Genomic DNA, 26,635 nt, shown 5'->3' with positions numbered 1-26,635 from the left:
AGAGTAGCTGAGAAATTGTAGAATGAGGTAAATTAATAATTAATGTGAATAGGCTAATTGCTAATGTGAAATTAGTTTTCTTATTCCTTTACAATACGTTGTCCTTCTTGACTGCTTGTTAACTGGAAGCTATGTTCTAAAGATGTAGATGAAACAGAGGAAGGCAGGTTTCACTAAGGAGATATTGTAGACATTAAAAATGTGTGACTATAAATCACAGGTGACCAGAGGAGTGGAAACAAATTTAAAGTGTTAGCAGTTTCATTAATGCAAACTGATCAGGTGCCACACCTGCTCAAAGAGTAGAAAAATACAGTGGGTTTTTTGGTTTAATTCTTTCTTTTTTAAAAGTATGTCCTTTCAAGTTTTAGCTTGTGCCAGAAAGTTCTTTGAATCTGCTCTGGCTTTTTCATAGAGCTTACTTCTGGGTGAGTTTATTAATTGCTTAATGGAAAAAATATTTTGCATTAAAAATGAAATTGATTTAAATTCTGGAGACTTGTTGCCCTCTCTGTTTAAAACACTTAAAGATTTTCTTCTCTGTGTGCTTCCATTTGAGCATGAGCGTTTATGATTTCATTTATTTGGCCACAGTGATGGCTCAGTGTATTTGCTTGAAATTTTACATTAGTGCTCTGTGCTGTGCTGCCTTATTGAACTGGACTGTGGGTGGTTACTTTTTCTCCATTACTCTAGCTATTTCATTCAGACTGCACGTAACATCACATTACGTAAAGCAAAACGGAGAGACTGTACAATCACACAGAACTTATTGTTAGAAGGGATCTTTAAAGGCCTTTAGCTGCAACTCCTCTGCAGTTAACAGGAACGTGCACAGCTTGGTCACGTCATTCAGGGCTTGATCCAGCTTCAACTTGAAAGTCTTTAGGGATGGGGCATCAACCACATCTGGGCAACCTGTTCCAGTGTCTCCCCACCCTCGCTGTAACAGACTTTTTCCTTGTATCCAACCTAAGTCTACCTTCTTTGAGCTTGTATCAATGTTGCCTTGTTCTACCATCATAGACCCTGCTTAAGAGTCTGTCTGCTTCTTTCCTATAGCTCCCCTTTAGATACTTAAAGGCCACTCTTGGGTCACCTCACAGCCTTCTCTTCTTTAGGCTGAAAAGCTCCAGCTCTGTCAGCCTGTCCTTGAAGGAGAGGTAGAGAGGTGTTCCACCATGTTTGTGGCCCTCCTCTAGTCACACTCCAACAGGTCCATGTGTCTTTTGTACTGAGGACTCTACATCTGGATACTGTACTCCAGGTGAGCTCTCACCTGAACAGAACAGGAGCAGGATCCCTTCCCTTGACCTGCTGGTCACATGTTATGACGCAGCCCAGGGTACAGTTGGCTTTCTGGGCTGCAAGGTCACACTGATCTTTCATGTTCAGCTTCCCATCCACCAGTATCCCCAGGTCTTCTTGGACTGGGCTGTGTTCAATCCTTTAAGTCCTCAGCTTGTATTGGTAGTGAGGGTTGCCTCAACCCACGTGCCTTATCTTGCATTTTGGTTTGTTGAACCTCATGAGGTTTTCCTTGACCCACTGTTCAAGCCTGTCTGTGTCCCTCTGAAAGGCATCCTGTCCCTCTGGTGTGTCAACCCACAGCTTGGTGTCATCAGCGATCTTGCCGAGGTTGCACTCTACCCCACTGTCAGTGTCACTGATTAACATATTAAAGAGTATCAGTCCCAGCACTGACCCTTGCGGGACAGCAGTAATCGCTGATCTCCACTTAGACATCGGTCTATTGACCACCACTCTGGACTTGATCCTGCAGCCAGTTCTTTGTCCGTTGAACATTCCACACATCAAATCAGTATGTTTCCATTTTGGAGATAAGGATGTTCTGGGGTACTGTGTCAAAGGCCTTGCTGAAGTCTAGATAGATTACATCATTGGCTTTTCCCTCATCCATTGATGCTGGGTGTTCCTTAGCTGAGAACTCTGCTGTTTGTGTATGGAAATGAAAGAACTATTTATATTAGAAAAAACAAACATCTGATAGCATAGTTCATTTGGGAAAAAGAAATAATTTAAAAAACATATGTAAGGACCTAAACTTATGCACTTGAAAGAAAATAAGGACAAATATGTTCAAGTAGAATGCCCTTCTACCTGCAAAGGTTGTGTATTTCATGACTGGAGGAAATTATGATGATCACGTTATGACAAAAGTGAATGCAGAAGGTCTTGACCAACCAAATGCTTGTCTGACCAGCTCCCTGGATCTAAGTTGTGCTTTCCTTTTACATACATTGTAATCTGTTCCCTTGACCATGGATCATGTTTCCTCCTTTCACAGTCAGTCACATGTGTCTTTATTAGTTATTTCATCCACGCACAAAGTGCACTTAGATGTCATTTGTTGCTGGCATACGATATTCAGCTCATACTACGTATCTTTAAATACTGAACCTGGATATTTCTCAAGCAGCACATCACCTTTTCAAGCATAGCACGTGTGTTCTGGGTAGAACCTTGTTAGTGCTGGACAAATTACAGATATCCTACCAATTATTAGTCCATATCTGATTGTCAGCTGTGCCTGCAGCCCTTGTTTCTTTGCCAGCAGTGTTAAACTGACATGCATTCTACTTTACAGGCATCCAGTTAGCCTTCTTCAGCTTACGTTAGACTAAGTAATATTTATTAGTTTACTTGTAGTATTTTCTCTTTGAAATAAAGCAAATATCTTTAGACTCAAGGTCACAGAATTTTCCTTGTTGCTCAGCAGATGGCTTTCTTACTGATCCTTCTGTCTTAGTACGCAAGGTACTGAAACCACAGCACTATTGATCCAGCCTGTAGGCAAAGGATTACAAGTTATCACTTGGACAGCTCTTTTGAAACCATGCTATTTTCCTGCTAAGCAAACCGACCTCTCTCAAACAGAGTATCAGCAGGTATGTTGTGTAGTCATGCGGGGGGGAAAGCATGCACCTGCACAAAATTATGTTGCCGGTTAGTCTTAACTGTAGATCAACCAGTTAGAAGCAGCTTGTGACACTTAAAATGCTCTCATTGTGGGAGATGAACAGTAGGAGATGGTATGAAAACAAAGAAAAGAGATTTCTGTGAGGCTGTTGGCAACTAAATCTTTATGTGCAGCTTATTAATATGATTCTGGCATGGAGGCAGAATGAGGTGGAGAGTGGGAAACATCACTCTTATCTTGCAAAAGTTCAGGGAGTTACAGCTCCCTCCCTTCTTTCTTCAATTTCAGAGCAGTCAATTCTTCTTTCTCCTTTCTTGTTGTTTGGTGAATGGGACTGTCAAATCACCATCTTGTGAATCTTTGAGGCAGAACTCCAAAAGAGCTTGAAAGATTAACACACTGATTAGCATGTCATCTGTGACTATATCGTACCTTAATTCTGCATCCAGGATTAGTACCTGTAGTATAACATGAGATAGGTCTTAATCTGTGATATCATCATCATCATAGTATCATAGTCTCGTGCGGGTTGGAAGGGACCTTAGAGATCATCGAGTCCAGCCCCCGGGATTCGAGCCTCTGTGTAGCAGAGCGGCACTTCTACCACTTGCGCCACAGGGGGGATTCGAACTCCGGGCCCCAGTGTTGCAAGGCGGCGTCTTTAACCACTGCGCCACCAAGGCACATCGGTATATGTTGGAAGTTTAAATTATATAGAATTTCACAGAATGTTCTGACATTGCTGTTAATGCTGTCATTGTTGTCTGTCTGGAGTGCACGTGGCTTATGTAAATCCATTCTGCTATGCTTGATGAAAAACTTTTTGGATTTGTAGTCAGATGCAAATATTCATAGACATTTCTATGCAATGTACTAGAGAGTTCATAAAGCATGGGGCATAAAGCTTGCTTCTGTTTTCACTCTTAATCATGGTGTCATTTTCAGGGTGTAAAAGCGAGGAAGCTTTGAGATCATAGCATGCTGGTTGCAGTAGAGGATTCTGTGTATTCTCAACCTGTGTCCAGGTTTTCTTATGATGTAAAGTAAAATTATATGATGGATGAAAATTAGATCAAACAGAAGGCTCAAGTTCAGACTTGACATTAGAAATTAAGAGAACATTTTTATTTCCATTTGTTGTGACTGTGAGTTGAACTGCTAGCTCATTTACCTTAGTTCCAGTTGTAGGGAATGAGGCTCCTTGGTGACCTTTTTCAGTGGCTTAACTGTGAGCTGGGGTGGACCCCACAGGATGTCCAGATCTGGATCTTTGCAAGGGCTGCATGTGGTTGTTATCGTGGCATTCTTTGGGCATGAAAGTTTGTACTATCCTAATATTATTCTCGTTTGACTTCCAACAGTACTTCAGTGCTTGATTCACTAAATCAAAACATGAGGATGCTGCAAGCAACTAGAAAGGACTGTAATTAACAAGTTAGCGTAAAGTTCTCAAATCTAGCTGATTGTATGACAAGAAAAATAAGTTATTGTTATTTTCCCTGACTTATTTTTCTTTGAGCTAGAAAAAGAAGTGTAGTTTCTTAAGTACAGTTTCTTAACTACTTACAGAAAATACCACAATCAAACTGCTTTTTAGAAATCTATCTGAAACAGTTATTTTAGTATAAATATGGGACATGTTCTAAGTTTAGCATGATTTAAATTGGTATTGATTTTAGCAATAAAAGCTTAATGATAGCTTAGTTAAAAAAACATTTAGAAAGATCCCTTTTAAGTCCAGTAATGTTATCAGGAGAATCATCACCATGTAAATTGACTTCAGATTTGACTGCTACTAAAAAAAAAATAAATATGTATACATTCTTAAACCCTGCATGTATTGAACAGGCTATCAAGCAAAAACATTTTCTTTCTCCAGTGAAAAAGCTTTGAATGCAAAGAACACAGTATATTTTCTGCTTAGTTTTCTGTTGTAAGATAGGTTATAAAATATCAGTTCTAGGGCTCCATGTTATCTGTGACTTTGTTTTTTCTCCTTATGTTGAGTGAGCCATTCTGTTATTGTGGTTTGATGTTACAGTTGTCACTGAGATTTCCATAATAAGTCTTGACAGCTTCTTCAACATCTATGGGATGTTCTATGTACATTATGGAATGTGCTTTTGAAGACCATTGTCGATGTATTGGTTTGCTAATAACCATTATGTGATAGGCACATGCCTATTTGTGCACATGTAAAAAATTCATTAAATTTTCCTATTTTGTTTCGATCTGTTCATTTCATTATAGAAAGGAGATGACTTGACTGATTATTTTTTAGTGGTGGATGTATTTTTGTCGACAACCAAATGTCTCTCTGTGTTCAACAGCCTTTCTTCTGTGTCTAATTCACGATGAAGAAAATGTTCGTTAGAGGCTCTGGAAAGTTTTCATTTACCTTATGAAGTAAAGTTTTGGTGATTGCTGAGAAAACTTGAACTACATAATGGTCATTACAGCTGATACCATCTTCAATGTGTTCATGTTAGTGTGTCTGACTAAAAACTGTGTGCCAAATTTGTAGCAATACTCTAGGTTCTTCTCAAAGTTAATTGTTTGATGTTGGGATCATACTGCAACTCTCACATATGTTGTAAGGTGCAAGGAAACTTAACGTGGCAAGGGAGAAGCTGGGTTTTTCTGCACCTTGTTGATAGTGCTGTTCTGAACCCTACTCAAGTGAGCCCTGGCTGCTTTCCCAGGGCTGATGTAGGATGAAGAAGACAGCTCTTGTTTATAGGTCAAACTGGAAGTTTAATGACTCTTCTTGGATGCAATGAGGAATCTAAAGTTTCATCAACTCAGATAAAAAGCAAATTAAAATTAAAATGACATAGGTACATCAATACAAATTGGTATCAGTATAAAAGGCCAGTGGAAAATATTAGCAGCTCTAGTAAATTAGCAGCTTGTTCAAGGCTGTAATGCGATATTTTGTTTACTACCATGTTACTCAATTAACTTCTAGACATTTCAGTGTCTATTCATTGGACAAATGCTCTTACAGTGAGACTGTTGAATTAATGAAATCGTATTCATAATGCATTCTCAGTGTGTTGAATGACAGATCAATACCTGCATAAAATAGAGCCAGTTAATGCAGCAGTATACTAGGAAGGTTCTGTAAGAAGGCTCTGAACACGATCAACCTGAATGTCGACTGTCCATAGTTAATTGGTAAAATTACAAAACCCTTCTGTGCATCTGCACTTTTTATATTACGCCATTCAGGATGTTTGCTTACAGAAATGTTGACGCTTGCCTATTTTGGATAGGTTTGCTTTTTGTTTTATATTCAATTACATTTTGTATATATGACAGTCCCTACTTAAGTTGAAATAATACTATTCTGTTTCACAGTAGTGACTGTGAAGCTTAATGTTTGTTTCAGGTACAAATTAATTGCCATTGTGGAAAGCATATTAGCTAAGCATTTGTAAGCTACAGATAGAAAAACAGAACAAAAACAAATTGCTTGGACCCATAGAACTATTGCATTTCCCGATCTAAAGCTCATCCAGGCTTCTTCCTTTTATACCCTGTGTTTATTTATTTATTTATTTATTTGTCTTTTAACTAACAATTATGAAATGATGTGCTGTGTAAAGTATTCCAGAATCCAGTCAGTAATGCTTATTTTGGAGCCAGTGAAATAAGTGTGCTGTTTTAAAGTTTATTCTTCTAAGTAGATGTTCTGTCCTTGACTTATGTTTCTTGCTGAGATTAAACACTCGATGATTTGCAAGTACAGGTATTTCTTCTGGCACTGTTTTTCTAAGAAGAACTTTTGGTTAAATGCTCATTTATAGTTGTGAAGGGAGAATAAGCAAGCTGATAAAATCCAGTTCGTGCCAAAATGGGGAGAAGTCATAAGAACAGAACTAAAACAGTAAAATTAAATGACAGAGATTGTATCATGCGACTTAATTACTCTCGAGATATTTTCTGACAGCTTCATGCAAAGCATAATGAGGACAAGATGTTACCTTTACTGAGATGATAAAACACTGTTAACAATGGGATCCAGATGTTTCAGGTTAACAGTTGTTTTCACATCTGAAAAGGAGCAATGAAATGAAGCCTATCTTTGGTGGTTTACATAATTGCTCTGAACACATCAAAAAATTACTCTTTTGTGGAGCACTTAAGCTAATTTAGGTAGGAGTTTAACATGTACTGAATTTATGCTTGGTGCAGAGAGGGTTTTGTTTGTTTGTATTACTATTTATCTTAAACTCTTTTCCTCTTTCTTCTCCATTGCCACACTGAAGCAATCAACATCTATTTCTTCTTAGTAAGAATTTGTGATCAGCTACTTGTGTGGAAGCAGCACGAGCACTGTTTCTGTCCCAGTTCAATGTGCTCAGGAGGATACCCTGCTCCTTTCCAGAAGAGTTCTTCTACTCTCTTGCTTTCACAACCTATTTCAAATTTACATTTGTGTAAGCAAACTCACTTTGGTTTTAAACATCTGTTTTTTAACATTGGTCAAGATGCTGTATCATCTGTTCTGAGTACATGAAAAACCTTTCAGAAACTTACATTCATTTCTTCAGATTTCCAGGTACCTGATCCTATTTATGATGGTGCAAATGTTAGTCATTTTTTCCTATCAAAGGGCTTGAAATACCACGTTAAACTTGGAAATGGACAAACATTCTTATTATTGTTTAGCTATGTATGTCACCCAACTAATGAGCGGAAGCTCCATTTAGCTGAAATTTTTAGTACTGTGGAAAGAAGATAGGGTTTGATTCATTCTGTGTCACTGTAACAAGCGATTGAACCAAACTGCAAAGCACTTTTAGAAGTGACACTGCATGCATATGGCAGCAAGAGAAAAAATGTCTAGTAGAGTTACCAAATGCGCTTGGACATCTTTTGGTGCAGTATTTTCTTGCCTGCCAATATGATATATTAGAAATGTTATTAACATTACAGTTATTGTGGCTTTGAGCACAACAGTAGCAGTGTTGGTGCTTGGGAATATGAAACTTAAGGTTATAAAGGAGAATAATTCTCAAAAGCAGTTTATCCATTTAAGATCCTCTCCCTTTGGCTAATTAGAATATAAGTCCTAAAACAAATTTCTTCAGGGTCATTATTCATTCAGGTTACTTAGGAACTTTAGTACTTGTCATGAACAACTCATAAATCCTTTCCCCCCTTCTGCTTTTATCTTGCTCTTTCATCTACCTACTTATTTCCACAGTAAGATCTATTATAGTCGATATGTCTACATATTTAAATGATAGAAGCTTCTTTATGTCAAAATTAATCAAGTCTCTTTTACAGGTTAGACTTATTTGCGGGTTTTCTTGCAGAACACTTGAAATATGGAATCTTCATTGAAATTAGAACTGTTAAGTAGAAGTTGTAAGTGACTTTTATTTTATGGTGAAGCTTTTGACCTGGAATTACAATGCAAGTATTAGAAAGAATGTCAGTTCTTAAACAAAAGCCTTCGGAACAGAAAGCCTTTCCTTTGAAACTTCAATTAATTAATAGTTTTAAAAAGTTAAAAATAAAATGCAAAAATATTTTTAAGTACTATAAAACTGAAATATTCTCATTGACCAGCTCCCATATATGTATATGGATCATCTATTCAGTTATTTTTTTTTCCTGACTTGAATGATTTACTGAATTTTTTGCTGGGATAAAACCAATGAAATTTCACATCTGTCAGGTGATGAGATACCCATTTATTTTTGTCCGTTCTAAGTATTGTATTGAGTCTTGTTCTGAACGAAGATCTTGAACTATAATCTGGCTTTTCCAGTAGTAAGCCTGGTTTCATTTTCAAACATTTTCTTTGCTATAAGTCATGGCAGGACAGTTTTCACTATTTGAATTCCAAGACGTATTGTTTGTTTGCAATTGTTCAGACTTGTCTTCCACTTGAAAAAGCAGTAATATGCACGTACTAAGCAAGCAGGTGTCTTGAGCTGTAGGTTCTAAATGTGGCTTATATGCTACATCAGAGAACTTGCATAAAGTTCTGATTCTGATGCTTTCAACCATCAAAATTTCCATTGATGGATAATTTTGACTTGCAAATGGTTTCCACTTCTATGTTGCTTTTTCTTTTAATTCCTTTTAAGATGAATTTTGTATCCAAAGAATAATTTCCCCAGCCTCACGTACTTCTTTGAATGTTATACATGTTCAGCACTGTACCTCCCAACTTAATGAGCTTATTGGAAACATCTCTGTGTGGATGTCATCCTGGTCAAGGCTTTTTAATAGCAGTGCTATTCTATGTACTGCTCTTATTTATTGTCTACCTCTGGAATATGATCTGGCAGTGTTGCATTAAAATTGGTTGTACCAATCTGGGAAGGAGCTATGTAAAAACTTTTAAATTCTGATTTTCAACTTTGTCTTTTTACAGAGATCTTAAGCAAAAAAAATCTCACCATGAAGTTCATTTGTGTAATTGGCTTGATAAAATCTTGGTCTTTCTATGTTTTCTCATGTCTGTACTGCCCTTGGAAGTAGTCAGGAGGAGCATGGACTTAGAATGGCTGGAGTTATGAGAACATAAGCAGATCCTGGGAGGGCTTTTGATCTCTTATCCTCTCCATTCACAGACCAGCTTTCTTATCTTTTCCCTTGATATTGGTTTCGTTTGCATGTTGGAACATTTTCTCTATCCTTTTGGAATTCAGAAATTCAAATTCAGTAAATCAAAGTATGAGAATTTAAATGAGAGGTAACTGATACGGTTAAGAAGAATTGCTTGCAAATGTTGCCCACAAGCTGGAATTTCCTTTTCTTTTTCCTCTGTTGCTTGCATGATCAGGATCAAATGAATGCGGGTATTTTGCCTGCCTGGAGAAAGTATGGTGAGCATTGTCCAGCTTTCTAGGAAACTTCCAAGCGTTTCAGTTTTCACACACAACGTTGTATTGGTGACTGTTGTACTGGAGCAGAGCTGTCTCTCTTTGATTACTCAGTCAGAGTCAAACCTTAAGTCAGCTTTTTTACTTCACATATATATATATATATTTTGCTTGTGTTATACCATCCTACAGTTTCTAACCCAGTCTGGCAATAGTCGCATCATACATCTATCACAAAAGTTTATTGACAGTTTGTGTGGATGGCTTTTTCACGCCTAACAGTAATAAGAATACACATCCATTTATATGATAAAGAGGTGAATGTTATCCTACAGGAGTAATATTTGTAATAAAGTTCCCTATTTGGATTAGCATGTTGATACTCTTTCAAAGATTGCTAGTTTCTTATCTGAAGACTTCTCCATGAATATGCTTATTTTCATGGTGTAAGGGCTGGTCTGACAGTCCTTGGATTATAGAATCATAGAATTGTTGCAATGAATTGGGTTAGAAGGGAAGGGACCTCTAAGATCCTCTAGTTCCAAGCCCCATGCCACAGACAGGGTTGCCACCTACTAGATCAGACACCATCCAACATGGTTTTTAAAACCTCCAGGGCTAGGACACCTACAGCCTCTCCAGGCAGACTGTTCAAGCACATTTCACCCTGGCATATATTTGGCATCTCCCATACATTAGTTGCCCTGTCCTGTCACTATCTAGTCATGTAAAAAGTTACTTTCAGATTGACCTCCATGTCAACTAACTGCAGCAGTGTCTATGTTGCTTATACAGGCCTGGAAATGTTTTTTCCTTGTTTGCTTTTTTGGTTTTGTTTTTTTTTTTTGTTTGTTTGTTTGTTTTTAACTTTAAAATAATAATAACTTTTTATTAAGCTTTCTATTTTCCTGTCATCCCAAGATAAAAGATCCCAAGAGAAAAATGCTGTGTGAAGAGTATTTGCCTTGTTTATGGAGGGCATTCCCTGCTATCCACCATCCCTTCACTTTAACCAGACTACTGAGGCTTCCAACTTAGGTCAGTGCGTGCAATGTAAAATAAAATATTCTTGCCCCTGAATTTGGATTCGCTTACTGATAATTAAGTAGGTAAACTACACTCAAAGGATATGGTTGAGGAAGACATTGAAAATAGAATGGTAAACTGTTCCATTTTTAAAATTATCTACTTTCTGGAAGCTGTTTGGATGAGAAAAACTAAGGGGTAGTAAGAGAAGTTGAATGCAGGACAGCCCATCTCTAGATAACAGTTCAAATGCATAAATTTATATGAGGGGAAATTAGAAACATACAAGATTAAATGCCTTTATTGTACTCCTTTTTCTTCTCTGATAGGCAACAATGATGTACAAAGAGAAGAGAGAGTCTGAAATCTGTTTTCCTTCTGGCTAATGCATTGTATTTGCTGATCTGATAGTAAGGAAAGAAAGAAACCAGCACTGTGCTTTGAGGAGACATTAACAGACAAATTTATAGCTCTATTATACCAGTGGTGTATTCAGGCAAGTAATGCAAATGCCTATCTTTTATGTGCCGCACTGCTTGTTAGCGAATGCGGCGTAAATATTTTGACAGTGAGTATAAAAGGCTTTTACAGTATTTGATAGTCTGGATGTAGAATGAACTTTAAAGGAGACAATTAATGGGTGTATTTTCAGCAAAGTGCATAGGGAATTAGCTCTGAGCCACACTGGCAACAATGGATGTAGCATGTCTGATTTTCTGTAGATCTGAAGGAAAATACCCATTATAACAGTGTTACTCATTTGGAGAGGATTTTCAAAGATCCCTGGGAGTGAAGGGCACTCATTTCCTTCTGAATTTCAGTAGCTTTTTAATTGCTTCAAGGAATTTTTGCTTCAGGGATTTAAGGAAGCTTCTGAGATTTGAGCTTTCCTTATTTTATGGGCTGATCCTGACAGGACAGAGAGAAGAACCTGTATTATAAATCAAAACAAAACATCAGTACTGTGTGTTTATTCCTATGACATTTCCTCTTGGTGCATTTCTCCTGTAAGTAAAGGCAAAGGGTACTTCTATTCACCATATGTCTTCAAGGAGAGCTTGTTCAAAAGCATAGCGTGTTATTAATATTCCTCATCCTTGCCTGAAGGGATCTATTGCCATCAGAAACATGTTATTCCTCTGAGCCTTCATTTTCAATACATATCTGTTTGTAGCCCAGAACATGCTGTCCATGCTGAGCGAGGCTTACAGGGGAGGTAGCTGAAATTCATTGAGGTGTTGTTTCCCAATGCTGTGTGTATCTTCTATCTACCTGGATGGTTAAGAAGAGAAACAATGATAAAGAATGTGTAGTGAGCTCCCTCTTACTTTTCCATAGTATAGATTGATCTCTATTTCAGGCATTCTACTTGATACATTGCTGTTGAGCTTGCACAGTAGAAAAGGTGGTGAGTCTGGAATAAAGAGAAGTGTCTGCAGAGGCTTCCTAACCAGTGCCTTTTCACTTTGCCTTTGTAACTCAGTAATATCTGGTCCTTTCCTGACCACGAAGTACCAGAAACCTGTCAGTGAAATCCCTGGTGTACTTGAAATTTACTTTCTACCGGTTACTTTCTAAGTACACTCCAGTTTTCCCTCCCATTGTCGCTCTTTGCATACAGGAATGTTTTCATTTCTTTCAACTAATGTTTCTTTTCATTCAACCTATATTTTAGGTTTTGCTTCAAGTGATGTATTGCCAGTCTTTCTCTCTTATCAGCACAGAGGCCAAGAGATCCTTATTTGAGAACTGTTATGGACACTGTATTATTTATTGGGACTTAAATCAGATTACCAACATAAAGGACAACAATAAATACCTGCATTATCACCACCTGTAAGTAGGAAAAGCATTTCATAGGAACTCTGCAATCCTGGAATTTTGGGCTCTTGGTGTAGCTCTTGTGGTCAGGTTTTGAAAAGAAAACTGACACCTCAACTGTTAACATGATGGCATGTGGCATTTTATTTTATTTATTATTATTTTAATACCTGGACGTTTATTTTGATGCCTGAATGGGAGTAGAACTCTTTAGAAGGTCTAATCCTATATGAATTTATTCTGCATTAACAGCAGATGGTGAATGGCTTCAACAGCTTACTTTCTATTACCAGCAGTCTTTGATTTACTCCCTTGCTTTGCTTTTCAGTCTTTATTGCCTCTGTTCTGAAACAGCAGAGATAGAGCTATCGTTATGTCTCAGCCATAGCTTTTCTCAAACAATACTATTGATTTCTTCTTTCACTATTTGTTTTTGTTTTTTTCTTTTTGTAACATATTTAGAAAAAAGAGTTACTTTAAAAGGAAGGAGAGAGAGAAAATTAAACCTTTTTAATAAGCTTGTACACAGCAAGATCCTACTGCTGAAAATGCTTGTCCATAATACTAAATTGTGCAAACTAATTCTGCTGTAAATGCCGGAGATATGATTTAGGTACATACAATGTCTACTCTGAAAATACTGCTTCAAGTTTTGTTATCTTGGGCCACAACATCAGAGGTGGATGTTGGAGTGGTCTGGCAGTGGAGGTTGAACCCTTCTTGCCAATATTCTGTTACGTTTGGATGTCAGGTTACAGATGGCAGCAAAGGGGCACTCTGACAAAATGGTGTCTGGTGTGGCAGTGTATCTGAAGCAAAGGTGTGATGCTGAATTCCTCTGTGTAGAAAATATATCACCCACTGATACTTGCTCACATTTATGTGTGGACCAAACTGTAAGAGCAGTAAGGCGGTGGGTGGTGTGCTTCAGAAGTGGTGACAACAACAGTGGGTCAGCTCTACTGGCACATCTTTTTAAAAGCGTGGCATGCAGGCTGTTGTTCATTGCTGCTCAAAATGCATGGATAATGGTGGTGACTGTGTTGAAAACCAGTGTTTCACAGGCAACCGTTTATCAAATATTGTTACTATGTTCTTTTTAGCTTCTGTAGTTTTTATGGAAATAAATAGGAGGTATTACTATTCAAATGACATACATGCGTTCTGCTCTATTCTATTTCAGCTACAGATCAGTCCACAAGCCACTGTAACTGGCAACAAAGTTCTTTAAACTGTATGTGACATTGGTAGTCTCAAGGATAACATAAAGAACTCATTCTAAACTTTATAGGGTTTTTTTTGGATGAATTATGCCCTTCCCAAAGAACACCAGTAATGTGTTCAGTTAACTTCAGAGTTCACATAGAGAATTGTACCCGTGGGAGAGAATTGAAAAGGGCTACCTGAGGAAACTTGCTTTGAGTGATATAGAGACTGCTTTTCTTTGAGCATGAACTATAGCTTCAGTTCTTGCACTGAGAGAAGCAATCACTTCACCTTCCCTGCTTTTATTCTTTCTATATTTCTATGTGACTGAAGGAGTTGTATGATTGACCTTTTCCTAGGCCAGAGCTAGTGGCTACTGTCATGCATTTGGACATCTATTTTGAGCCTTTTCTGTCCTACCTTATTAGGGAATATTTAATAAGCATCCAAAAAAAAGAAAGAAAGAAGTGAGCTTTATCCTAGTCCTTAGTTCCCCAGTTTTACTTTTCTTCTTAGCTATTGTTTGTGAGTTGCGTATATTGTCGTTGGTTGTGGTCTCCAGAATCCATGACCCTCCTCTTCAGTTAGTTTTATAGAATTCCATTCTTGCAAGCTGTTCTTGTTCTTCCTCTCAGTGGTTTATACTACTGCTGGTATGCCGCCACTGACTGTCAGACGGCTTTACCCAGAAGGGAATCTTACTCAAAAGGAGCAGGAGATTTTTCTGGAGAACTTGAGGCCCTGGTTCATCATGGGTTCCAAATAAAAAAAGTGAAGTTTGTAATGATTTCAGTTGTAGATTACCTTAAGTTTCTTTCTTTTTTTTTTTTCTTTTTTTTTTTTTCCCCTGTGTATACACAAAGAACACACTGAACTTAATCTACCACTGTCAGGAAGGAGGTTACATTGCTGTGGATCTTATGTCCTTTTTAAATCCCTGTTTTCTGGTGTTGTTACTGCAGGAACTGATTCAAGAGCTTTTACACTGGCACAATCACTGTTTACTTTATGATATTGTACTACTTTTTAATACATGCTCTTGGCTCAGGTACTGAATATTTTCCTTTTACTGTTGCATTTTAAAGCACAAGAGTGGTTTTTTATGGTCTTCTCCATGCTAAATAATGTAATTTTAAACAGTTATTTGCTTACTCTGTAATTTTTAGTTTTATGAAATGAATGGGTCTATTGTTTTTTTTTTCCTCTGAATATTCACAATAAACAGATTTCATGCTTCTTCTTAGCTTTTGTAGTACTTTGCTCGCTAGAGGGATGCCTTTGTATCTCTTCATGGATCATAGAAATTGCCTGCCACAAGTATCTGCTGAAATGATCTAGGACTCTCAAGTTAATATGGAAGGCATCTACTGAATTTTTTTAGGTGAGCTGTGTAATGTATGTAGTAATTTGGAATAAAGAAATACAAATTCACCTCCTACTAGATATTTGTCAAAATTGATCTTTCATTTTTTTCTCTGTATTTTCTTCACACTTGAGGTCTGTCAGCATTTGTGACAGAAAGTTTGTTTCTTGTTCTTGTATTCAAAATCTGAATGAGTCCATCTTTGAAGACAGCTTTTTAAGCTGGATTTGAGGGGTAGTTAAAAGACAAGACCAACCATGGGGGGGGGGGGGGGGGGGGAGCTAATATAAAACAATAATATTGCCAAAAAAGTTATATATATATATATAATATATATATTATATATATATATATATATATATAAGTAATCTAAGGGATGAGAATTCTGTTTTTTTTATAGAAGTCCCTTTCAAACTTGTATTTTGATTTTTGTTTACCCTGCTATAATTTCAGTGAACATTCAGAACAAACAAACTCATGCAGGCTCATCTAAAACCATCCGGATGCAGTAGGATCTGTTTGAAATTCTAGCTCGCTTTTCTCATGTTATCTTTCAAAACTGATTGCCTTTACTGATGAAGTTCTGAGTAGGTTGGTTATTTATATCCAACTACATGTTTTTATCTTTACAATCATGTAGGCAGGAAAAGCTATAACAATTTCCTCTCCTCAAATCGCATCTTTTCATGTTCAGTTAAAAACTATTTTATTCCAAATGGCATGTGTGCCAAGCTCACTTACTCAGCTCCAGGAAAGGAAAAGATTGGCAAGTGCTAAGCAAATTCTTATGTAATTAAATTATTCTCTCTCAAAGTACAGTTTAGACTTGCTCATATAATTGGACAACTATAGTCCTTTACGTTATTCTGCTTATTTCTTGTGTTTCCTTGTGTTTGCTTATTTGTTGTTAATACTGCTCGAGGTGTCATGTGTCCATATGGACTTTGGCATGTGAATTATTCATACGATGATAACCAACTAATATTTATGTTTGTGTGAGTTATGATCTAATTGCAAAGGAAATATTAGCATTGTCTTGTCTGTGTTTTTGATCTTCCTTCCTAATTTTGACTGTAGAAATAGTTCACACACTTCCCTTCTTAGATGTCTTCATTTGTGTAAACAGGATAAGTCTCTTTCCTATTCATTGATTATCTGCAAATACTCATCATTGTTCAGCAAATCAATTTTTCATGAAATAGAATGCTTTTCATAATGGTAGTGAAAGCACTTTAGGCATCAATGATCCCATAAATATTTATTTATGCCTGCATTTGTGTTGCTTTTGCTCTGGGTGTAAAATCTCTGCTGCTGAAGTGAATTCAAACTGAGGAAAAAGTGGATGAAAAGAGAGAAAGCATCAGGTAAATGCATAGTTTCTGTTGCAAGGGGGTAGATGAGCATTTCTGAGTTGTGTTTGTACCTATCGTCCCTCTAATCTCAGTCAATCTCTTGGCTTAAATAAATGCTTATGAGTGTATTAAAGATGTATCGATAATTGAGGGCAAATTGTTTCTGTATTGACATTACACATGGTAGCAGGACGATCTCAAAAGCAATATCTCCTGTTCTATGATGTTGGCCCACAGTGCCAGAGATGGATGTTGGTGGTGGTATGGCAGCAGAGGTGGAACCTTCCCACCAACATCCTGATTTGTTTTATTACTACATGGCAGATGGCAGCAGAGGGGCAATTTGACAAAACAGCCTCTGACGTGGAAGTGTATATGAAGCAAAGGTGTGGAATTAAATTCCTCCGTGTGGAAATAATGGCACCCACTGGCATTTGTCAATTCCTGCTGAAAATTTATGAGGACCAAACAATACAAGATGAGAGCACAGTGAGGTGTTTCAGCAGGGAAAACACTGATGTGAGAAAGAAGCTACATTATGGATGACTGTGCAGATTTGTATGACTGTGGCATGCAGGCTTTTGCTCATCACTTGTGAAAACTCACAGCTAAGGTTAATGACAGTGCTGAAAAATCTGTTTTGTAGCTCTGAGTTTGCTCTTCCAAATAATGTTATCGTGCTCCTTGTATTTGCCGTAGTTTCCATGGGAATAAATAGGAGGCGTTAGTCTTGGAGTTACCTTAAATGCATTGGGTCACTGCTAGATCACATGGACATGCTCACAGTCAATGGACATGATGTGACTTTAATAGTATAATCGGAAAATAATTTTAGACTAGTACATTGTCTTGCCTTCTTGGCAATTTTAATCAGCTTTTCTAGCTTGGATTCATTCTTGTTATGGCATTATCTTAACAAATATTTATGTATTTCTTCTCCCGAGTTTCAATCAAGGATGTGCGTAGGATAATGTTGAGAGAAGAGTGGGAAGCTGAGATATCATTGCATAATATTTCAGAATAGTATTTTCTTGCTAATGAATGTGCTGCAGTCTTTAAGGCAGCCCTGGAATTTCTTGGCTGTGCCCACTAAACTCATAATAGAATCTGCAGTTGCTGTGTGATCTTAGTGTACTCTAATTAATGGGTTGTTTGTTTTTTTTTTTTTATTTCCTTCTCTGGAGGGTTGGTGGCAATAAAAAATGTCATGATTACAACAGAATCTTTAAGACTTGCCTGTCATCTACAAATCACAGAATCACAGAATGACCCAGGTTGGAAGGGACCTCAAGGATCATGTAGTTCCAACCCCCCTGCCTAGCAGGGCCACCAAAATTTGTCATGATATGTTCTGTATATAAAAAGAAAGCTGGTAATCAGGAACAGATCAGTTGATGATTAATAACTTCTTCTTCTATGATTTGGAATGTCTATCTTTCAAAATCCTATTCTCTCCTTAAAAACTTAAAATGCTTGTTTTTAAGTATTGCAACGCTAGAATGTTTGAAGTGGACATGTAGGTTTGTGTAATATGATGGGGTGCATGCAGTACATGTATAAGGGACTAAAAATCAAGTCAGCTGCTAGGATTTCCCTGTTTTCAAGAGGCGTCACACATTTGATCCTCTCCTAGTGAAAACATTCTTGCTCTTCTGCAGTTTGCTGTGGACAACAGGTAGTATGTATTCTCTGATATGTGTTATTTGAAATGGCAGGTGGAACATGGGTGTGTTTCAGAGGGGTAGCTCACTTCTATTCAAGTACACTGGTATGTGTTGGGGCTCTCAGAGTTAAAATGCTGATAATAAGTAATTTTTTTTAATGTGTATTTTATAAAGTCGTGCATAGAACACTTATTTTGCTACTCTGGGCCAAATTTTCAGCTGGCATAAATAAATGCAATTCTCTCAGTGTTATTTATGAAAGTTTAAAGTATATGTAGCAGTGCTGCTTTGCAGCAACAGAACATGTTAATTTTTTATTTCTTTTTTAAAGGACTGGCAAGGATCAGAAAGAAAAAAAATACCTTTCATATCACCAGTGATTTCCTTTTCCAGAGACCATTTAATATCTTAACTAGCACAAAGAAGAGCACTGGTGATTCTCAGACTCTTACCAGAGCCTTGGAAAAACGTTTTTCTTGACTTCAGCTCAAGCAGTTTTAAGTGTCCATGTAAGGGTTTCACAGATGTTAATTTCTCTAAGCCACTCAAGGAGTGAGCAATGCCATTCTTTTTCTACTTGTCTTGAGAGCAGCATACTATTTTTGAAGGGGTCGAAGGAGACTTTCAGTGTTGTGATCACCACCCAATGTAGAATTGAACCATAGAACAGTAAAATAATAGGAAGATAGAGAGAGAAGGGTAGGGGAAAGAAACTGAGCTGTTTGAGATTCCGGAGAGAAAAAGGATGGCAAGTATCTGGCTAATAGCTTATTACACTATCTTTAGTAGAAAAGAGAAAAGAACAAAAAAGAACTTGGCTGTGAGCTATGTAGGTTTTCTCACCTACTCAATGATTTTAAGTGCCCAGAACAAATACACACTTTGGCAAGGAATACAGCATCATGTGGAAGCCTGCCATGTTTAGCTTTACTGGTGGAAGCTGAGAGCGGGGGAACAGATTGTTTGGTATTAAACGAATCGATACTAAAAGAATTTGATATTGTATACCTGATAGTCATCGTCATTCAAAGCCTATAAGAGTCCTGAGAATACTGTGGTATAATGTGACACACAATGCAAACCAGTTTTTGTTTTGGTTTTATAAACAAGTTTTTGTAGCTGCGAAATTGCCTAGGCCAACTCGTTCCTCATCAGAGCTGTATAACCATCCATGCGCAGCTTAGGCTTAGACAGGGGTAGTTGTAACATCACCCAGCTCCTATCCCCAAAGTTAGCAGTGTGTTTTTAACCTAGAATTACTATATAAATATTGGTTATTGGAACTAATATACCATGTGTTGCTGAAGGAATGACTTGTTCTTTCCTTCACCACTGAATGCTGTGAACTTGTTACAGTATATATCTCATCTACATTTGTTTCTAGAAAAGATTTTTCAGGGAAGTGGGCACTGTAATAGCAATAAAAATCTTTTGTGTATAGGTCAGTTTAAAGACTGGATTTTTGCCTTAACAAAGAGTTGGATACCTTGGCACATGGCACCTGGTATATGGCTCTATGTAATATACTTTTTAATATGGATTCATACTTACGCTGTCTTTTCCTTTGTGCAGAGTTTGAGAGGTACTTTTAACAGTTCATCTTGGATTTCTCCCAGAAAATCTGTTTTTAGTATTGCAAAGTGTAGTAATTGACACTGATGACGGAGCATTTGCATGCTGTTTCTAAAAAAGTGCGTATGTTTGCATGTTTACTGCTTATTTTGTGTGGCAGGTGTAAAGATGATGTAATATTCTCCAGAAAAATATATATACATTTGTACCTTATTCAGCAGAGCACGTATGGATACGTTTATTCTCAGTACTCACGGTATTTCATTAGGGATCTCTGAGCCCTTGTCAGCATTGCAGCAATAAATCTGTATAAGAAACTAATTGCCTGAAGGTAGACAGAAATGGAATGAGGAAGAACTTTTCTATCTTTCTTAATAGTGCACAGTGCTTGCTTTGAGGATCTGAATCTCCTCAGTCCCTTCCCACACCTCCCAGAGTAATCATTTTCTGTATGGGCTTATATTTACAGCATCCCACAGTTTGGTCTTTCAGGTAGGCTCTAACTGTCAGTTCCTGGGATATGCTTATTAATACACTAAGAAACAGTGTGGTTTTCAGCACTTGAACTCCATGGAATATTCACTGGGATGTGTGCAGGGTTATATAATGACAACCAGTTCCTTTAAATACAGTATGTATTGTAATATTCATGTATTTAGCTTCACAGAGAGTAACTTAGGAAGATGTACATATATTATTTATTGACATTTATGCCCTGTTTGCATCCAGGATGGCCTAACTCAACATCTGTTCTTGATTAAAGTGAGCATCTGATATTTTACAGATAATTATAAGACATGAGCTTATTGTCCTCTAGGCCTATCAGGCAAATTGGAACCAAACTCTCTATGTGGATAGTTAAGACATATTTCTGATCACACCTTTTGCTTTGTACTTCAAGGTTTATCAGTTGTACTCTATTTGCAAGCAAAAGTACCAGCAGCATGAGTGCTATATCGTAGAATCGGAAAGGAAAAAAGTGATGAGGATGTTTCCAGCACAGAAGAATAAAATGGGAAAGTTGAAAGCTCTGCTGTTGTTAAACTTTCTTCTTTGCTTACTCTGAAAACCTGAATTTGTAATCCTTCTTTTGTCCTGATAAATAGGTTTGTCTTCAGCAAAGGAATGAATTCAGGGAGGGGGAATGTAAAAAACCAAGTAGCTGGTGATCAGGATATTGGGAGTTTTTTCTCTGACATGTTTTCTAGCAAGTTGTAAAAGTGACTCAGGAAAACAAAAGCAGCATAAAACTACAGGATGACAGCTATGTACTGCAAGAGGCCTCACAAAGTTTTGTCTTCTCTGGTTTCAGAGCAAGGTGTGTAACTCATTATTGTTCATTATGAGCCATAAGCACTTGCTCAACTATGATTAACATATCCAATGTCCGCTTCTTTGTGTATGTACTCTGTTTAGTTCATTGCCATGGATATTTTAATTAAAGGAGATTATTACTCTGGACTTAAGCCTAAAAGAAGACTGCAATCTTTGTTTCTTGTGCTCCTCTCTGACAGTATTTCATAGAAAGGCAAGCCTGTGAGCAGATAACCTAATGAATTCATCTCTGTTAACAGTTCTGACAGCCGCAGGATTTGATTGTATACAATCCTAGAATCACAGAATGAAAAGGATCTCAAAGATCATCTAGCTTCAACCCCCATGTTGTGAGTAGGGTTGCCAGCCACCAGACCAAGCTTCCCAGAGCCAGTTAATTTTTGCTCCAGTTCATCTCTATGCATCTGAAGGAAGTTTTTGTGTAAAGAAAACCCCAGCAAAATGCTCTTTCTTCAGGCACTGGCACAGTTTTCAATCTTGAAGACTTGTTAAAACGCTTGAAAGTCAGAAGAAGCATAGCAATACTATCACAAATATCAGCAAGGTATTTCAAGTTCAAATTGCATCGCCGAATTGCACTGGTTCTAATAATAATCTCTTGTACACAAACCACGTGTCTGATGTACAAGTTGTGTTTATGCACTTCCTCTGAAAGTGTAGTGGGGTGGGAATAAGTGATTCTTAACCGAATAGTTTAAAAACCTATCTAATGCAACACCATCGCATCTTCTGTAGGTAACGCTTAAAAGCAGACAGCAGTTAAATAGTCTCCATAGCTGTAACTCCTCCTACAAACATTTGCATATTGAGATGCTAAGCAATTTTAGTTTTACTTATTCTCTGTGTTTGTTTCATTGGTTCTACTCAGTTTGGCCAATCAGTTGTCATCTTAACTGCAGCTTTTTTCTTTGCCAGGTATTATTAGCCGCCAGGAGGCAGAAGAGCTGCTGATGAATAAATCTGAAGGAACGTTCCTGGTGCGAGTCAGCGAGAAAATCTGGGGCTACGCATTGTCTTATCGCCAACAAAGTGGGTTCAAACACTTCTTGGTTGACGCTTCGGGGGACTTCTACAGCTTCTTGGGGGTAGACCCAAACCGACATGCAACGCTGACAGATCTTATTGATTTTCACAAGGTAACACTTGCTAGGTAGAGATCAATAGCTGAGTGGAAGTGATTAATAATTCAAAGAGTAACCATGTGATTTGAAACCATGCTAGAGAGAAGAAATAAAAATAGCAAAGAAAGGAATGTATGTGTGTATATATTCTTGAGTAAGCCTTGCTTTAACTTTTGTAGTGGTGTCTTTTGCTGCATTGAATCAGAAAGCTGTTCCCCCTCTTTCTCTGTAGACATCTTGTATTTGAGTTTCCCTCTAAGCAGAGTCTTAAGTAATGCATACGTTCATAGGCAAAAAACAGACTAATAAAGGCTAACAGAACTAACACTTATTGAGCCTCCTTGCTTTACAGAATTCCTTGCATGGGAAATAACACTGAAAAAGTCTTTTAATGAAATTGCAGCATTTTTCAGCCTTTGATGTGCAAAAGCAGAGCAGGGAGCACTACAGGAAAGAAAGGAATATGGAGGTTTTCTGTTGTAGTGATGTGCTAAGGGTCGTTCCTTATCATCTAAAGCAACTTTGAGAGTAACTTTGTTGAGGTCTTTGCTGAGTTCAGATAGGTTTGAATTACTTTGCCTCTAACTCATGTTTCCTGTTTAGCAGAAGGAGACCAAATAGAAGCACCGTTTCTGTTAGCGTAGACTATTTTCATCCTTTTACCTCTTTCTCCATCCTCTTCATCAGTTATAAATCTGTTTTCTTCCCTTACCAATGCTTTTAGTTTCTCTTCAACCTCTTTCCCATTTTTCTGTCCCTTTTCTTTTTTTCATCTTTTCCCCCCTTATTATTTTTTCACCCATACTTCAAACTAATTCTATTGTTTTTTTGTTCTTTCATTCACAGCACTTAATTTTTCCAGTATTCAGTCTCATAGACACTAAGCCGAGATGGTTTTTCTTCCCATTTCCCTTCCCTTCTGAATCTTTGCTATTTCATTTTGTTTGCAGCTTCTCTTCTGTCAAACCTGCACACTACTTCTTGTAGCTGTAATCCTTAAAGTACAACTGTTATTAGCTGTACAGTATACTTGAAGTTAATTCTTTTGGATTTTATTGGTTTAATAAAATGAATCTGAATTTTCCAGAATTTGCATTTTATGGAGGAAGAGGAATTATAGCATGATATGCTTCATATAAACATAGATGGTCATCCTGGTCAGAAAATCCCAAGCTCATTCAATTTGACTGAAAATGATTTTTTCTGCTTTTGTTAGGACTTTTCTCATCCTAGGCAATCACAGTACTAGAAACCCATCTATTTACTGACAGCAGTAGAGTACTTTTCAGAAGCAGAATATATTTAAGTTCCCCATGTTTAAAGGTTTTTTTTAGGTTTTCCCTGATAATAGTTATTAGTTCCCCCTGTATTAAGCCTATCATAGTAACTCCTTCACCTTTAATGTCACCACACAGTTCTCTTTTAAGTGCCTAGCTTAACATCTACATTAAAACTGCTTCCTTTGGCAACCAGTTCTGAAGGCTTCTTATTATCTCTCTCATATGGTTTTCTCAGAAGATTCAAGTGCTCTACAGTCTTCTGGTAACTGGCAATGCCATTGGGATTTCTCCAAATCAAAAACCTTTCTCTTGCAGCTATTGCTATGTTATAACTGTTTTTTGTCATGAGTAGATCTTTCTAGCCCAAAAGATGCCAAAAACCCTTGAAGGTTTCTTTTCACTTATAATCAAAGTGTGCGAGGCTGGCATCAGTAGTCCTTTAGTTGTTAGTGCTTACTCTTTTACAATGCCTTCATTTCAATTCAGAAAGTTAATGCAAAGAAATCACTCCACTGATTGTTAGTGGGGAAGAACAAATATCTTGCAGAAAGGATGTGAATTTCCATTTTGAGTTATTAGCACCTCTGTACTGTGCAGAAAGCAGCAATAATATATTCAGTGTAATTGCTAAATCCTTATATTTGCTTTCTCATAACTTTCTCAAAACAGTTTAATTTGAGTAATAAATTTTCTGAGCTTCGCTTGGTGAGTGACTGGGATGGAACCACATCTTAGACTAAGGGTGTGATCTAAGGAAGCCAGGCACCAAATTTCCATTGTATTTTAGTAGAAACTGGATACCTTTTGAAAAATTTAGGCCTAAAACTTGGATCAAATTTTACGCCATTGCAGTAAGAAACAGCGCATGTGTGAATCTGCAACTTATGCAAAAACAAAAATGAATTGTCCTTACTCTAGAAGTACTGCATAGGCAGTGTTATCTACTTTTTTATTAAGTTCTTTATTATTATTATTGATCTTAGTGATCAATTATTTACAGGTATGTTACATGGGTATTTAATTGATGAAAAGAGGTGCTATGTTTAAGGATGATTTTCACCTTAGTAAGGTTACTATCTTTTGCTTCTCAGCCAGAAAGCTGTTACTGTTGTGTGTGAGCACCCAACATTGAGCTCTTGCTCTGTCTTCTTGGGAAAGTTTCCAGCACCGCAATAGCTGTGGAAGTAGCACAGTAGGACTGGTATGGCTGTTAAATCACTGAGAATACGTTTTTACAGGCATCTGTATCTGTTTGTCCTAGCATAGCAACTTAGAGGCGAGTTAAATCACAGCATTTTTTGGGCATCAGCTATTTGATACCGCTATTTGATACTGGCACAGTTTACCACTCACGTAAATACAAAATAAAGCAAGAAGATGTATTTCCATTGCCGATGGGATCCCTTAGCTGATATTTTCTTATTTTTTGTCAAGTATGCTTTGTAGCTGATTACCAATCAAGTGTGGGGTTTTTTTTATGTTATCACCTTCTTTTCTTAGAATTCAGGGAATGATTTTAGATGTCTGTGAATGATACTCTGATTGGCTTTATCTTTCTAGGAAGAAATCATCACATCCTCTGGTGGGGAGCTGCTACTGGAGCCATGTGGACAGCAGAAGAATCCACCAGACTACAGCCCTTTATTTGAGTAACCAGGACTCATAAGAATGTGTTCTGCATAGCTACAGTAATAATAGATAGCCACTAAAGTAAGCACATGAAAAGTAACAGACTTTTTAAGCCACTGGTCTTGTGGCCGAAGAGTATCTGTTACCTCGATCTGGTAACCTGGAAAGTCAAGTCCCTTTGTGAATGTGTATCGACGGCCCCGACCAAGTTACAGCTGTTTGTTACACCATTATGGTGAGCGGTAAAATGGCGTTTATTGGAATGTGAGGGTCTCTTATATAGGTATCCAGTTTCATCTTTATCTTTTTTACATATGCATGACCCAGTAGGGGAGGGCCTATCACGTTACATCCCGAGGGTCCGATTTCGCCTAATACAACAAGTATCCTTGTTAGAAGACCCCAAATATTTCTGCTTCACATGTGATTTACCAAGATGATTCATGTTGCAAGCATTTTAAAGATGAAAAACTACTGACAGATTACAGATGAGGACTACTTCCAGAAATTCCTAAAGGTTGTGGCCAACTGTAGTTGAAGCGCCGTCTTAATTTTCTCGATGTTTAAGATTCAAAATGTAAAGTCATATACTTTTAACAGATTGAAGTATGGCTGGGAAATATTTGTCAACCATTGCATAATGTACCAATACTGTTGAAACAGCTCTTTTTTCCAAAGCAAAATTTGTCACTTTCTATTGATGATCTCTTCACTCAGTTGTGTGCTTCCGGAAATAAGAGATGCAAAAATGTCCTTTTCCAGCTTGTGATTGCTCGAATGTTTAGATATAGCTGGAGTCTTGCTATCCTGCCTTTCAATACAAACTGATAAAGTTTGCTGCAGCAAAGACAGTCAGAACAGTCATTCCCATTCTATTTACAACTCCATGCAGTTGAGCTGCCTTCTAAGGAATTCTCCTATACAGAAAATGGTCAGTTTAGAATAAACTTGTTATTCTAGTGACCGCTCTTTGTTTTGCAGCAAGAACCACAACACCTACTGACCTTGTCATGTTTAGTTGTGTTTTTTTTTTTTTTTCTGATGTACAAGATATGTGCTGATTCCTACTTTTACTTTGCTGTGGTACTAAATATCTTCCTTGGCTGAGCTGTAAGTGGTTATTGTAACACCTCATAACAAATCAACCCGGGAAATGCAGTAAGTAAGCAGTGCTAATTAGCTGGAGATGCTCTTAGTGTACAGCTCTCAGATAAGATATCTGGTCTTTGCAACTGAGTTTGTCTGAGATAGGACGTCCTTTAGGCGCCACTGATATCTTGAGATACCAAGTGACTTCAAAGCTACATAAACTGCCAAGATACTGAAGGTGTCTTGGATTTTTTTTTTACAGTGTGCCCCTTTACAGATCACCAGGGTCTGGATTCTCAAAATGGAATATAGCTCTACAATTCTGAATGTAGACTTAATTAACTCCTTTAGTTCTATCTGTGATCTCTGTCAAAAGTGAAGCCTGGTATGT

At 37.5% G+C, this 26,635-nt stretch overlaps 1 protein-coding gene across 1 annotated transcript in view; it reads left to right on the top strand.

Annotated features, from left to right (window-relative positions):
- Positions 1-25,481, top strand: part of SH2D4B (SH2 domain containing 4B) — a 64,874-nt gene extending 39,393 nt beyond the window's left edge. The window contains exons 7-8 of the mRNA XM_015866115.3: positions 22,041-22,261; positions 25,087-25,481. Of these exons, the coding sequence (XP_015721601.2) occupies positions 22,041-22,261; positions 25,087-25,179 (314 nt within the window). The 3' untranslated portion in view covers positions 25,180-25,481. The remainder of the gene's footprint in view (positions 1-22,040; positions 22,262-25,086) is intronic.
- The last annotated feature ends 1,154 nt before the right edge of the window (positions 25,482-26,635 follow it).

This window comes from Coturnix japonica, chromosome 8 (assembly GCF_054131305.1).
Source record: "Coturnix japonica strain WE chromosome 8, WE-NBRP24, whole genome shotgun sequence".
Classification (NCBI taxonomy): Eukaryota; Metazoa; Chordata; class Aves; order Galliformes; family Phasianidae; genus Coturnix; species Coturnix japonica.
This window is presented reverse-complemented; position numbering and strand designations above follow the sequence as displayed.